Below are 13,165 nucleotides of genomic sequence, written 5' to 3' on the forward strand. Positions count from 1 at the left end.
CTCCCACTAATCCCCTCTCGCTGTCTGGTGGCCGACTCCGCCCCAATGCAGCGGCACTTCCACTGGCTCCCACCAAAACTGGGCGCCTTGATTTCCTTCATTCCTATTTGTCCAGACCAGTGTCAGTCACCGAACACCCACCCATGTCGCTCAGCCATTGGTTTAGAAGTCAGAGATAGAAAGGGGTTCTGGTTAACAAGGGAAGCAATTAAAGTCCAAAGCCAACCTCATCACCCAGAACTCGTCAGGGATTGGATTAAATTCACTGCCCATCTTTACAAGCGCCACCTCTCGCGTGCATTCATTGGCTTGTGTCCACGACTATCAAGCCGAACGCCCACCCAGCTAGTCCATAGGAGTCTTTCACTAGGCCCTGCCTTACAGTCCACGTGACTCTTCAGAACCGTCAATCTAATTCTGAAGCCGCCCCGCGAATCTGGCACTCGCGTTTCATTGGGCCTCCTGCCTTCTCTGATAGCCTTCATTTGCCCGCCCAGCACCGGTAGCTCGCAGCTATTGTCTCTGAGAGCTGTCAGTCACTCTGAGCCTCCCGCCCACTGCCCCTCGTTGCACTCCGATTGGCCACCTCCTTCAGAGCTCGCGATTGGTGTCCGGGATGCGGCGGCTGCCTCCCATTGGCCCGCAGGAGCCGTCCGTCACGCCGGCGGCGGGAGGGGGCCACCGTCTCCCCCCCGTCGTCTTCCCAGCGGCTGGGTTCCCAGAGTGCTCCGCGGCCGTGTGGAGCGAGGCCTTGTTCCCGCGTTGAGCCGCCGCCGCCGCCGCCGCCTCCTCAGCTTCAGCCTCCGCGCCAGGCCCGGCCCCGCCGCGCCATGTCGGACTACAGCACGGGAGGACCCCCGCCCGGGCCGCCGCCACCCGCCGGCGGGGGCGGGGGAGCTGGGGGCGCCGGGGGAGGCCCTCCGCCGGGCCCGCCAGGCGCGGGGGACCGGGGCGGCGGCGGCCCTGGCGGTGGCGGCCCGGGCGGGGGGTCGGCCGGGGGCCCCTCTCAGCCACCCGGCGGAGGCGGCCCGGGAATCCGCAAGGACGCCTTCGCCGACGCCGTGCAGCGGGCCCGCCAGGTGAGGAGGCCGAGGGCCTGAGGGGCGCGCTCGCGCGCGCGCGCGCAGGCGGGGGAGGGGGCGGGGGTCACGTGCGCGCGCGCGCGCGGGGTCGCGGAGGGGGGGCCCGGGCCGTCGCGGGGTCACGTGGGCGGTAGGCGGGGGCCTGGCCCTCCCGCTGCGCCTCGAGTGGGCTCCCTGCGGGTGACCCCCTTGCAGGGGGTAGGGGCGCACTGGGGGTCACCAGGAGCAGCCCCTGGGTGTGCAGGTGCCCCTGAGCTCGGGGACGCACTTTTGGGAGCCCCCCTTTAGCCCCCCCGCCTTAGGACATGCCCGGAGGCAGGAGTCCACCTTCCCGGGCGGAGGGCTTTTACTCTCCTCCCCAAATCAGGGCAAAGGGCAGTGTTTGCCCCCAACCCTATCCCATTTCTGCTGCCTCCCTAGAAGGAAGGGACATTGTGGGGGTGGGAGGGACAGTCCTTGCTCTTGAGTCGGGAAAGTGGATGGGGACCTGTCTAGGACTGAGCACTTGTGCGACATGGGGAAGACGAGCATGGGGACTGGCTTTTGGATGCTTTGGTGGCTTGAAAGCGTGGTCTGTCTCTTTGGGGGAAAGAAGGGAGGGTCTCCCACCACCGTGTATTAAGGAGTGATGACAACAAGGAAGTGTCACATGCTGCTAGGACTGACCTCTCCAGCTCCATTTGCAGCCTCCTCATGGCCTGGAGGGTTGGTGGTCTGTAGAATGGGAGGACTTTGCAGCCTTTCAGGAAACCGACCGGCTCCTGGGCTGTCCCAGTGCCTCCGAGGCTAGAGACTGGCTCCTCCCAAGGTGGGAGGTCCCGTTAGGTGAACGCCTGTGTTCTGGCCCTCTGTGGTCTCTGACTAACTCACCCTTGGAGTTGGGTGGGTTGTAGCGTGCACTTGGTCTTATTGCCCATGGGGCAGCTTGAAGGGAGGGAGCTGGTGCTGTCAGTTGGTGGGGACAGGCCCCCTGTGGGCGTCCCATGAACTTTGGGTCTAGGGCAGCATAGAAAAATGGAGACTGGTAGAAAGGGAGATTCTTAATATGATTTGGGTTTCTAAACCTGGATTCTGATACTAAGTTTGCTGGGTTGAGGTTTCTTTAAAGTTGCTCTTCACGTGTCTGAGATGGAACTTGTGTCCCATAGAGTCTTGTTTTCGTTTTTTGTTTTGTTTTGTTTTTTGAGACGGAGTCGCACTATCACCCAGGCAGGGGTGCAGTGGCACGATCTCAGCTCACCACAACCTCTACCTCTCCAGTTGAAGTGCTCCTCCTGCCTCAGCCTCCCGAGTAGCTGGGATTACAAGTGTGTACCGCCACACCCAACTAATCTTTGTATTTTTAGTAGAGATGGGATTTCACCATGTTGGCCAGGCTGTCTTGAACTCCTGACTTGAAGTGATCTGCCCACCTCGGCCTCCCAAAGTGCTGGGATTACAGGCGTGAGCCACAGCGTCCAGCCATCCAAAGAATCTTCTGTTTTGGTCAAATGAGGATTTCATATCCCTTGAAGTGATCACTCTGATCAAATTTATTCAGTAAATTGGAAAAAGGATTTTGAGAGTGGGGGAGATAAGGGAAAGTTGAACTCTTCAGCATCCCAGGAAAACTGGGCTAAAAAAACACACACTTTCTGGTTGTGTGAGCTGGGGCCACTGGCAGGAGGAAGTGTCTGAAAGCTCCTGGAATGACCTGGGGACCCTCCCCGGCACCTGAGCCTGTGTTCCCGTCACCCCTAGAATGAAGTCAGTGTGGATTATGGGCTGGCCACAATTAAGACACAAATCACAGCAGACGGGAAGAGAGGAATTTTGATAATCCTAGATAACTGGTGAGAACCTTGAGACCTCGGTTCAAAACTCGTTTTAGGATGTCTTAACCAACTGACTCTTCCCTAAATTGGAGGGCCAGACACCAAGACCTGACGGGCTTTCATATCCAGGAAACGTTCTGAGAAGTTGACCTGGGTGCCATGGAGGGTTGTTTTTGGTGGTAATTCTTCTGTGCTTACTGCTATATTCTAGATTGCAGCCAAAATTGGAGGCGATGCTGCCACAACAGTGAATAACAGCACTCCTGATTTTGGTTTTGGGGGCCAAAAGAGACAGTTGGAAGATGGAGGTAACTCCCTGCTGCCGCCTTTAGCTTAGGAGGAAGGGCTGGGGGCCTAAAGAGGTGTTTTTGTTTGAGTGTGGTTCAGAGGGGGTGGGTGTTGCTGCTGTTTGGTCTTTTAAAACTTCAGCAATCCCGGCTTTGTTAATTCTTTTTGTTCCGTCTGCCATCCTGAGGTATCAGGTGGCAGAGAGGAGGGCAGATTGATTGTGACTGGGTCGAAGTTGTAAGTTCCCAAGATGATTCCTCCCCTTCTGGGAGACTGAGGCAACCAGGAGCAGTTAGTGAGGCTTGATGTGAAGTTGGCCCAGCCCTGGGTTGCGTCGCGTGACCGCAAGTAGTGGGTGATCATCTCCTGACCAACTCCACTGTTATCCGTGACACCCCTCCCTGCTAGAGGCGGGTGCTGTCCTAAACCGGGAGGACTCAGGTGCCTGGTGGTGTTTGCGTGTTCCGAAGGCTTTTTTACTCTGGGCGTTGGTGGTGGGATTGGTGGAGTCTGGCCCCGTCAGAGGCCGGTCTCTCCTAGGCTCCTGTCTCAGCTCCTGTTAAGGGTGGGGGCTGAGGGGCACTGGTTACCTTGGACATGTGGCACCAGCATCAGGTTCGAGGTGGCCATGGGTGGGTGGGTGCTGCATCTGCCACCCTCTTTCTTTCCCAGATCAACCGGAGAGCAAGAAGCTGGCTTCCCAGGGAGACTGTAAGTCCAGGGGGTCTGCAGGCAGATACGTGGCTTCAGTGGGTTGAGGTTTTCAGGAGTCAATGAGGAGGTGGCAGCTCTTTACAGAGGCGCGTGGTGCTTCTATTCTGGGGCCCATACATTTGAGGGATCCCAGGACCCCTGAAATTGAGGCAGATGAACTCTGCTTTTATGGGGAGGGGATCCACAGCATCCATCAGGCACTGGAGCAGGCTGGGGACCATGGTGCCAAACTCAGCTCCCACTGCCCCGGGGCAGGCAGTGCCAAGTGCCCAAGGAGGAGCTAAGCCAGTCTTTGCTTTGGGTTTTCTCTCTACAGCAATCAGTTCTCAACTTGGACCCATCCATCCTCCTCCAAGGTAAGCCATGGTGGGGCCCACACTGCTTTCTTGTCTGTTGGCCAGCAGACTGGCCTTTCTTCTGACTTGGGAGGGCTCTGACTAGGGGCGCATCTCTCAGGTTTTATCCCCCAGTGCCAGTTGACCAGACAGTGCTCAGACGGGAACGAGACAGGAGCGGTGTCCGTTCCTCATACCCCTTATCTGTAGGGCTGTGGGAGGAGAGGGTCGTGGCAGTCACTGTAGTGACAGGGTGGTCTCCGCACCCTATGGCTTCCTCCGCTGGGGTGGGGACTCTGAGCAGAACAAATATTGTCCTGGAAGAGGCTGGGAGGGCCTTGCCTCCCTCCCTCACACATCTGCAAGTGCCCATCCCACTCCGTGCTGTGGAGCTCAGGGCTCTTTGTCCGACCCAATGGACTGAGGTGAACCTGATACAGGGCAGTTGTCGGGGGCCAGTTTTTTGTTTGTTTATTTTTTAACGAGCCGGTAGTTTCGTCAAATACTAGGAAAATAAGATGAAAAGGACATACAGCTGGCTTTTTAGAGCTCAGCAACATAGAGTGACTGTCAGTTTGCTGGGAGTCTCAGTGCTCGCTCTCGCTCTGAATCAATGGGACGGCACCAGGCCACAGCCCACAATGCCCAGACCAAACTTCTCAGGGCACAGATGGGGAAACTGAGGCCTCCACAGGTTTGGTGGCCTGTCTGGTCAGATTCTGCTTAGGCCTACGGTGGCATTGGTTTCACGTAGACCTTCCAGAGCTTCTGTCCTCCTCCCTTCCCACTTCAGGACTGACCTTGGGCATGTCTCTTTACAGGACTTCAATGACAGAAGAGTACAGGGTCCCAGACGGCATGGTGGGCCTGAGTGAGTGTGGGTTACCTTGGGTGGGGAGGCCCACTCTTCCCCAGGAGGAAGTGTCCTGTGAGCTCTTGCCAGCCTAGAAGCCCTGGTCTGAGGGGGCTCCTGTGTGCTGTTCTCATTTGTCCCTCCTTCGTCCCCTCTGGGCAGAGGATAGGAGCTCTCTAGAGGACTGCTGCCCTCCTGAGCGTCAGAGGGGCTGGGGCCCTGGCCACGCAGTCTCCTGAGGCCCGGGCTCCCTTCCCTCATCACGCTGTGCTTTTCTCCTTTCTCCATCCAGTTATTGGCAGAGGAGGTGAACAAATTAACAAAATCCAACAGGATTCAGGCTGCAAAGTACAGATTTCTCCAGGTACAAGAGCGTCAGATTCCTGCCAGAAAGGGGGCCAGGGTCGGGCCCTTTGCAGTTTCCTTTAATGACTTAATTTTCATGGGGACTGTGGACAGGAAGCGAGCTGGCGCTTGTTGGTGCTTACTATGGACTGGGCTCCGTGCAGTATCTCACTGCACTAGTACTGCCCACGGGGCGCAGCTGTGACTTCTTTCATTTTCAGTGGGTAGGGATGGACTGAGGTGGCAGGGCTAGCATTTCACACAGGGGCCTGGTTGCAGACACCAAGCTCCGCAGCAGTGCACTGACCTGCCGCATGAGTGAAAGCACCCCAGCAAGACTGCATGAGGCAGGGTGGTGCCTTGGAAAGAGTGATCCCTCTTGAGGTCAGGCCCAGGTGCAAATCCCAGTTCTGGCTGCACATCTGCTCTCAGGCAATATAGCTGCCTCTTTGACTCTCAGAGTCCTGAGGTGCAGAAAGCCTGCTCGGTACGGGGCTTTGAGGCTTCACGTGGGGGTGTGGCACGTGCTGTCTGTAGAATAGGCTCTGGGGGTCACTGCGGGTAGTGGGGGTGGCCAGGTCCTGGACCTTCCGGAATCTGCCATTCCCTCCACCTCATCCTTTTCCCTAAAAGTCCTGCCTCTCTTCTGGGATCCCTTCCCAACCTTGGCCTTGCCTCAAGCAGCCTCCCAGGTGTTTAGGGGAAGTAAACTGATTTGTCAGGCTGCTGAATGGGACAGAAGTGGGTCTTGGTTGTTCTGAAAGTCTCCTCATGTCCAAGGCAGGCCTTTCTCTGCCTGTGGGCCAGGGTGGGCACTGACCCTATTTCCTCTTTCCAGACAGTGGTGGCCTACCCGAGCGCAGCGTGTCCTTGACAGGAGCCCCAGAATCTGTCCAGTAAGTCCCCGCAGGACCTCTCATTGTGATGTGGGGGACAGGCAGAAGCCCGCTCCATCCCTTTGAATTGAAAGTTGGGAGCAACTCGCATGTGCTCCACTCTTGCCCCCTTCTCCAGAAAGCCATGTTAACATTAGGCTGATTCCCTAGCAGCCCAAGACCTGGGGAATCTGGAGCCTGAGCAGCTCCAGTGACTGGCCTTTCTTTCCTGTCATCCTTGCACATGTTGGGGTCGCCTTCCCTTTGAGCTGGGTGGGCCACCAGACCAGTACCTTTCTCCAGTGGTGGCACCCGCTCCTCCCCTTCCCAGGAAAGCGAAGATGATGCTGGACGACATTGTGTCTCGGGGTCGTGGGGGCCCCCCAGGACAGTTCCACGACAACGCCAACGGGGGTCAGAACGGCACTGTGCAGGAGATCATGATCCCTGCGGGCAAGGCCGGCCTGGTCATCGGCAAGGGCGGGGAGACCATTAAGCAGCTGCAGGTGAGGGCAGCACCTGGGCAGCTTCCTCCACATCCGTGCACCACCCTCCACCACCACAGCAGCCCAGGAAGTCCTGGGAGAGTCCAGCACTAACAGTTAACCTTGGTTGTAAAGGAACGTGCTGGAGTGAAGATGATCTTAATTCAGGACGGATCTCAGAATACGAATGTGGACAAACCTCTCCGGATCATTGGGGATCCTTACAAAGTGCAGGTGAGCACACCCTGGGGTGGTGGACGGGGCTCTGGAGCAGCATGGCAGGTGGGCAGGGCCAGCGGCCTCGGGTCTGCATTCCGCCAGAGAGATACGTGAACAGTCGGTCATAACACCAAGAGGCTTGCAAGAGCGCTGGCTCGGAGGGCGGCCCTGAACTGACTCCCAGCTTTGTGTGTGTGAGGCACCGGCCTCACCTCTGACTTTCTGCTTTCTTATCTGGAAATGGGGCTGTTGGCAGTGCCTCCCCATTCAAGTGGCAGGTAGAAAGCTTAGTAGGGTGCCATGCTGGGCTCAGCCAGGGTTCGTGGGTCCTTTGCCGAGGCCCACATCCCCCGAGAAGGTGGGGGGTGTGTGGGGCAGCAAGACTCACCCGTGAGGGCTGCCTCTCCTGTGTGTTTGCAGCAAGCCTGCGAGATGGTGATGGACATCCTCCGGGAACGTGACCAAGGCGGCTTTGGGGACCGGAATGAGTACGGATCTCGGATTGGCGGAGGCATCGATGTGAGTGTGGGCCTTGCCTTCACCCCCCGGTGGAGGGAGGGCCGGGGTGAGTGGCTCCTCGTGGCCACTGGACAGCAGAGGGCAGCAGAGCTGCGAGCCGAGCTGACCCTGCCGCCTCCTTTCTCAGGTGCCAGTGCCCAGGCATTCTGTTGGCGTGGTCATTGGCCGGAGCGGAGAGATGATCAAGAAGATCCAGAATGATGCTGGCGTGCGGATACAGTTCAAGCAAGGTCAGGGCCTGGCCAGCGCCCCTCCCCCCACCCTCTTCAGGAGGCAGGCTCTGAGGGAGCTGGGCACCGTGGTCAGCCAGGTGGTCTCCATAGCACCTCATGGCTCCTAGTCCAGCCGTCAGAACATGCCCAGTCCCTTTTCTCCTCTGGGACGGCTGCATGAGGGGGTGACATGGGCTTTCCACATCCAGGGGGACCGTGTGTTCCTGTCCCTGTCAGATCTCCTCTTCCTCCCCCACGATGGAGCCCATCCTGACAGGACAGCCCTGGGCGCCCCACAGGCTGGATCAGGTCACTCCACCTCAGCTCTGGACTCTTGCCAGTCCTCAGCCAGTCTCAGCTGCCTGCCATGGGGAGAAGGGCCCCTCTGGCTTTTCAGATATTTATTGTTCTGTAAAATCTCACAGTGCTGGGGGTGCTGTGTGCTGGAAGAAGCTTGAGCCACCCCCTGGCTTGGCCGTGGGTTTCCTTCTCTGGGAATGTGGGCCGCCTCCCCCTCGATCCCTGAGCGGGTGGAGGCTGGGAGCGGCGCAGCGCGTCTGAGAGCTCAGGCCAGCGTGGTGTCTGCGCTGGAGGCGGCGTTGCAGGGCTCTGGGGTGGGCTCTTTTAAACTTGTCTCTCTGCTCTCTCGGTGCTGGCCTCAGATGACGGGACAGGGCCCGAGAAGATTGCTCATATAATGGGGCCCCCGGACAGGTGCGAGCACGCAGCCCGAATCATCAACGACCTCCTCCAGAGCCTCAGGGTAGGTGGCCCCGGCTGCCGAAGGGCTGGCAGGGCCTCCAGGGGAGTGTGGAGACCAGACCGGCTTCCAGGGTTCATCTTCTTCCTCCTCTTGTCTTGCAGAGTGGTCCCCCGGGTCCTCCAGGGGGTCCAGGCATGCCTCCAGGGGGGCGAGGCCGAGGAAGAGGCCAAGGCAATTGGGGTCCCCCTGGCGGGGAAATGACCTTCTCCATCCCCACTCACAAATGTGGGCTGGTCATCGGCCGAGGTGAGTGTGGCCCCCTGCCCCTTGCCCCCTCTTTCCTGGGCCACCCCTGCAGGCCACCTTTACCTTCTGCATTTTTTGCAGGTGGCGAGAATGTGAAAGCCATAAACCAGCAGACGGGAGCCTTCGTAGAGATCTCCCGGCAGCTGCCACCCAACGGGGACCCCAACTTCAAGTTGTTCATCATCCGGGGTTCACCCCAGCAGATTGACCACGCCAAGCAGCTTATCGAGGAGAAGATCGAGGTGGGTTGGGGCGGGCTCTAGGGGTTTGGGCTTGCGGCCCAGATCCCAGCCCACTCACCTCGGCTACTCTCCTTCCTTCCAGGGTCCTCTCTGTCCAGTTGGACCAGGCCCAGGTGGCCCAGGCCCTGCTGGCCCAATGGGGCCCTTCAATCCTGGGCCCTTCAACCAAGGGCCACCCGGGGCTCCCCCACAGTGAGTTTCCCTCTCTGCCTCCTGGGCTTTGGGGGCGGGGGTTCATTGAGCTGGCAAGAAGAACAGACCCCATTCCCCTTTCCCTAGAAGTGCAGGTGGGGGGCCTCATCCAGCCCGTTTTGGTGGATACCATCAACAGGCACTCTCCTGTCCACTGCTACAGCACATATGCCTTTCAGCATCTCTCTGTGCACGTGGAAGTTTCGGGGGCTTATTTCGTGTCCTCAAGCTGACAGTGCATGTCCTTCGAGTTGCTGCTTGTCTAGGCCTTTCCCAGGCGCCCTGTTGAGCCTGGTGTTCTGGGTCTCTTGCGCCTCCCCACTGAAAAACATGCCCACCCCAGGTAGGCCGACTGCGGCCACCCCCGCACCACTACTCAAGCATCCCTTTCTTCTCTCCTGCAGTGCCGGGGGGCCCCCTCCTCATCAGTACCCACCCCAGGGCTGGGGCAATACCTACCCCCAGTGGCAACCGCCTGCTCCTCACGACCCAAGTAAGTGGTGTGCCGCCTGGGGAGGGCGGGCCCTGTTCTGTGCCCATGTCTCACCCGGGGTATCTCCTGCAGGCAAAGCAGCTGCAGCGGCCGCGGACCCCAACGCCGCGTGGGCCGCCTACTACTCACACTACTACCAGCAGCCCCCGGGCCCCGTCCCAGGCCCTGCGCCGGCCCCTGCGGCCCCACCGGCTCAGGGTGAGCCCCCTCAGCCCCCACCCACCGGCCAGTCGGACTACACTAAGGCCTGGGAAGAGTATTACAAAAAGATCGGTGAGTCTGCAGGGCGGCGGGGGGGCTCCAGCCCTGCCGGGGGAGTGGTTTCTGACCTGTCTCGGCGCCCCCACAGGCCAGCAGCCCCAGCAGCCCGGAGCGCCCCCACAGCAGGACTACACGAAGGCCTGGGAGGAGTACTACAAGAAGCAAGGTGAGTGGCCACCGACTGGGGACGGGGCAGGGGCAGCCCTCACCCACAGCCTCTCACCTGTGTCTGTCCACCCACAGCGCAAGTGGCAACCGGAGGGGGTCCAGGAGCTCCCCCAGGCTCCCAGCCAGACTACAGTGCCGCCTGGGCGGAATATTACAGACAGCAGGCCGCTTACTACGGACAGACCCCAGGTCCTGGCGGCCCCCAGCCACCGCCCACGCAGCAGGGACAGCAGCAGGCAAGTGGGAATTGCCACCCTCCTCCTCCTCCTTTCTCCTTCCAACCCCCGGCCACCGTCCATCCTGCCTTAGTGGGTAGCGCCGGAAACCCCTTCCCCTGCGGGGTGTGCCCTTGATGCCTGCAGCGGGGGCCGTGTGGCTGGAGGTCTCCGGGAGTCCCCACGCACCACCAGGGAAGCATTCGCTGGGTCCAGAGGTTAAACGAAGAGGCCTCCCTGCGCCGGCTGCTCGTTCCTGTGTGCCGCTGTCGTGATGCTGGGGAGCGCTGAGACTCGCAGGCGGGACTTCTGAACTGCTGGGGAGTCGGGGGGCAGGCAGACAGCGCGGACGGTGGGCACCGGCCCGGCCGCTACCTTGCTCACAATCTGGCCACTTGGGAAGAAAACGTCTATTTTTTCCCCTTCTCTGCATCACTTTTTTGGTTTTTGTTCTTTTTATTCTTTTGTTTTTTAAACCCATGATCTTTTTTCCCGTGTCCAAGTGACTGTGTTGCAGGCCGCCCGGCTCTGGCAGGGACTGGTGGGATCGCAGGGAGCGGCCCAGGCCCCTGCCCCGCCGGGCTTAGCCTCCCATGCGCTCGCGCTTGCCTGTGTCCCGGGCTTGTCTGTGAAGTGGGCGTGAAGATCGTTGCCACCTTCCAACCTACCTCACAGGGGTGTTGTGGGGACACCATGATCTCTGGATTGTTCATGTTGTTGTGCTGCGCCGGGAGCCGCCGCCCTCCGGAGACAGGGCAGCTCCCCTCCGACCCTAGCGCCTCCACCCTCCGCGGCCCCAGTTCCTCTCTCCCTGCTCTGTCCCTCCTTCTCCATCAGGGAGCAGCGTGACTTCAGCGAGTCCCGCGAGCACCTGGCTAGACAGTTAACAAGCACGTCCTTCCAGCCTGAGCCAGCGCAGGTTTGGGAGGGGGCTTCCTGCCCCCCCCCAACGGTGTTCCAGCCCCTTCTCTCTTCCGCCCCCTAGTCTCCCACCCTCCCCTCCCCGTAGTGACCAATTCCTATCTCTTCCCTCTCCGCAGGCTCAATGAATCGAATGAATGTGAACTTCTTCATCTGTGAAAAATCTTTATTTTTTTTTTTCCATTTTGTTCTGTTTGGGGGCTTCTGTGTTGTTTGGCGAGAGAGCGATGGCTGCCGTGGGGAGTATTGGGGAGCCCTCGTGGCAAGCGGTGGGAGGGGGCTCGGGGGCGTGCTGGGCCCTCACTCTCTCGCCTGTTCTGTGTCTCACATGCTTTTTCTTTCAAAATTGGGATTCTTCATGTTGAGCCAGCCAGAGAAGATAGCGAGATCTCGATCTCTGCCAAAAACACCTTAAACATTAAAACACAAAGAGCAAAGCAGAACTTAGAAAATTATATATATATATATTAAAAAGTCTCTATTCTTCACCCCCCAGCCTTCCTGAACCTGCCTCTCTGAGGATAAAGCAATTCATTTTCTCCCACCCTCGGCCCTCTTCTTGTTTTTAAAATAAACTTTTAAAAAGGAAAAAAAAAAAATCACTCTTGCTATTTCTTTTTTTTAGTTAGAGGTGGAACATTCCTTGGACCAGGTGTTGTATTGCAGGACCCCTTCCCCCAGCAGCCAAGCCCCTCTTCTCCTCTCCTCCCGCCCTGGCTCAGCTCCTGCGGCCCCGCCCGTCCCCCTCCCAGGACTGGTCTGTTGTCTTTTCATCTGTTCAAGAGGAGATTGAAACTGAAAACAAAATGAGAACAACAAAAAAAATTGTATGGCAGTTTTTACTTTTTATCGCTCGTTTTTAACTTCACAAATAAATGATAACAAAACCTCCCCGTCTGCGGGTGCTGTCTGTCTCCCCCCGCTCCTTCCCTCCCTCCCTGTAGTTTTGAAGCAGATGTTTGTTCTTTATAGATGTTGTTTGAAAAGCCTGATAATGGTGATTGAAAATTACAAAACTTTGTGGTTTTTTTTGTTTTTGTTTTTGTTTTTTTAAGAAAAATATAAGAGAAAATAGTTTTCTTCAGGCGCAATGTGCTTTCCTAACCCTGCCCCCCCCCACCTTTTTTTGGTTAAATAAAGTGTTTTTTGTTTTAAAAAAAAGACTGCGTGCCGGCCGCAGTTGTGTTTGTGAGAGGAAACAAGTCGAGGAGCAAGTCTCGGCTGATTAGAGTGGGGTGTGGCCCCCAAGACTTTCCCCTTCCGATGTGGGAAGGGGAGGCTGGCCAAGCCCAGCACTGCTGTCTTCCCCAACCCAGTTTCCCTCCAGCACCTTGGGGAGCAAGGCGCTCAGGAGGGCCTCAGGGACCAGTGTTCCCATGGATGGGCTGTTGCTACAGGAAGTCCTCTGGCCTGTTAACGTTCAGAGCCCTGAGGTAGGAGCCAGGCCCGCGCCAGTGTTCAGTGGGTGATGGCACTGGATGTGAGGTGGGAGAGGGCACGGAGGGGCCACCTGAGCTGTTTGGACCTGGGCAGGCATCTTGTAACACCCCATGCAGCTGCAGGGTCTCTGAGGTTGTTGCTGAGTGCCAGCATTTAAAACCGGCTTCATCTCAAATGTCCTGGGCTCACAGGCCCGGTGAGAGCTCCAGCAGGAGCCAGTAACAGATGTGGTCTCTAGGGGGGGCTGTTTACAGCCCCCCAACCCATGCAGGTGTGCCAGGCACCTGGCTTGGTGGGGCGTGTTCCTTGGTGGCCCCTGGCCAACCTGCCTGATGGGGAAGCAGACGCAGGGAAGGGGAAGCTGTTGCTGTGGAATCACGGGGCATCATCCCTCATTTCTGGAGGTCTCATCTAGGCATGCACCCCTCCCACGTCCTGCACGGGTTCTGGTGAGGGGCAAGGCCCACCCCCAGCCCCTCCATC

General features: G+C 58.4%; 1 protein-coding gene across 6 annotated transcripts; it reads left to right on the plus strand.

The window, feature by feature from the left end:
* Positions 1–660: 660 nt before the first annotated feature.
* On the plus strand, positions 661–12,394 carry KHSRP (KH-type splicing regulatory protein). 6 transcript variants are annotated; one of them, XM_033200770.1, is made up of 20 exons: positions 717–846; positions 979–1,079; positions 3,108–3,204; positions 3,857–3,895; positions 4,215–4,254; positions 5,055–5,104; positions 5,379–5,450; positions 6,270–6,327; positions 6,638–6,812; positions 6,927–7,025; positions 7,431–7,529; positions 7,657–7,759; positions 8,404–8,504; positions 8,606–8,750; positions 8,832–8,992; positions 9,075–9,184; positions 9,589–9,677; positions 9,750–9,950; positions 10,027–10,104; positions 10,182–12,394. In XM_033200770.1, exons 1-20 carry the CDS (start codon positions 831–833, stop codon positions 10,457–10,459), a joined length of 2,112 nt encoding a protein of 703 aa, XP_033056661.1. In that variant the 5' UTR covers positions 717–830; the 3' UTR covers positions 10,460–12,394. The 6 variants fall into 6 exon arrangements, with proteins under 6 accessions (XP_033056659.1, XP_033056661.1, XP_033056660.1 ...); XM_033200769.1 differs by having other exon boundaries at positions 727–1,079; positions 10,182–10,342; positions 11,362–12,133; XM_033200771.1 differs by having other exon boundaries at positions 727–1,079; positions 9,750–9,875; positions 10,182–10,342; positions 11,362–12,133.
* The last annotated feature ends 771 nt before the right edge of the window (positions 12,395–13,165 follow it).

This window comes from Trachypithecus francoisi, unplaced genomic scaffold (genome assembly GCF_009764315.1).
Source record: "Trachypithecus francoisi isolate TF-2019V2 unplaced genomic scaffold, Tfra_2.0 Lachesis_group5, whole genome shotgun sequence".
Classification (NCBI taxonomy): domain Eukaryota; kingdom Metazoa; phylum Chordata; class Mammalia; order Primates; family Cercopithecidae; genus Trachypithecus; species Trachypithecus francoisi.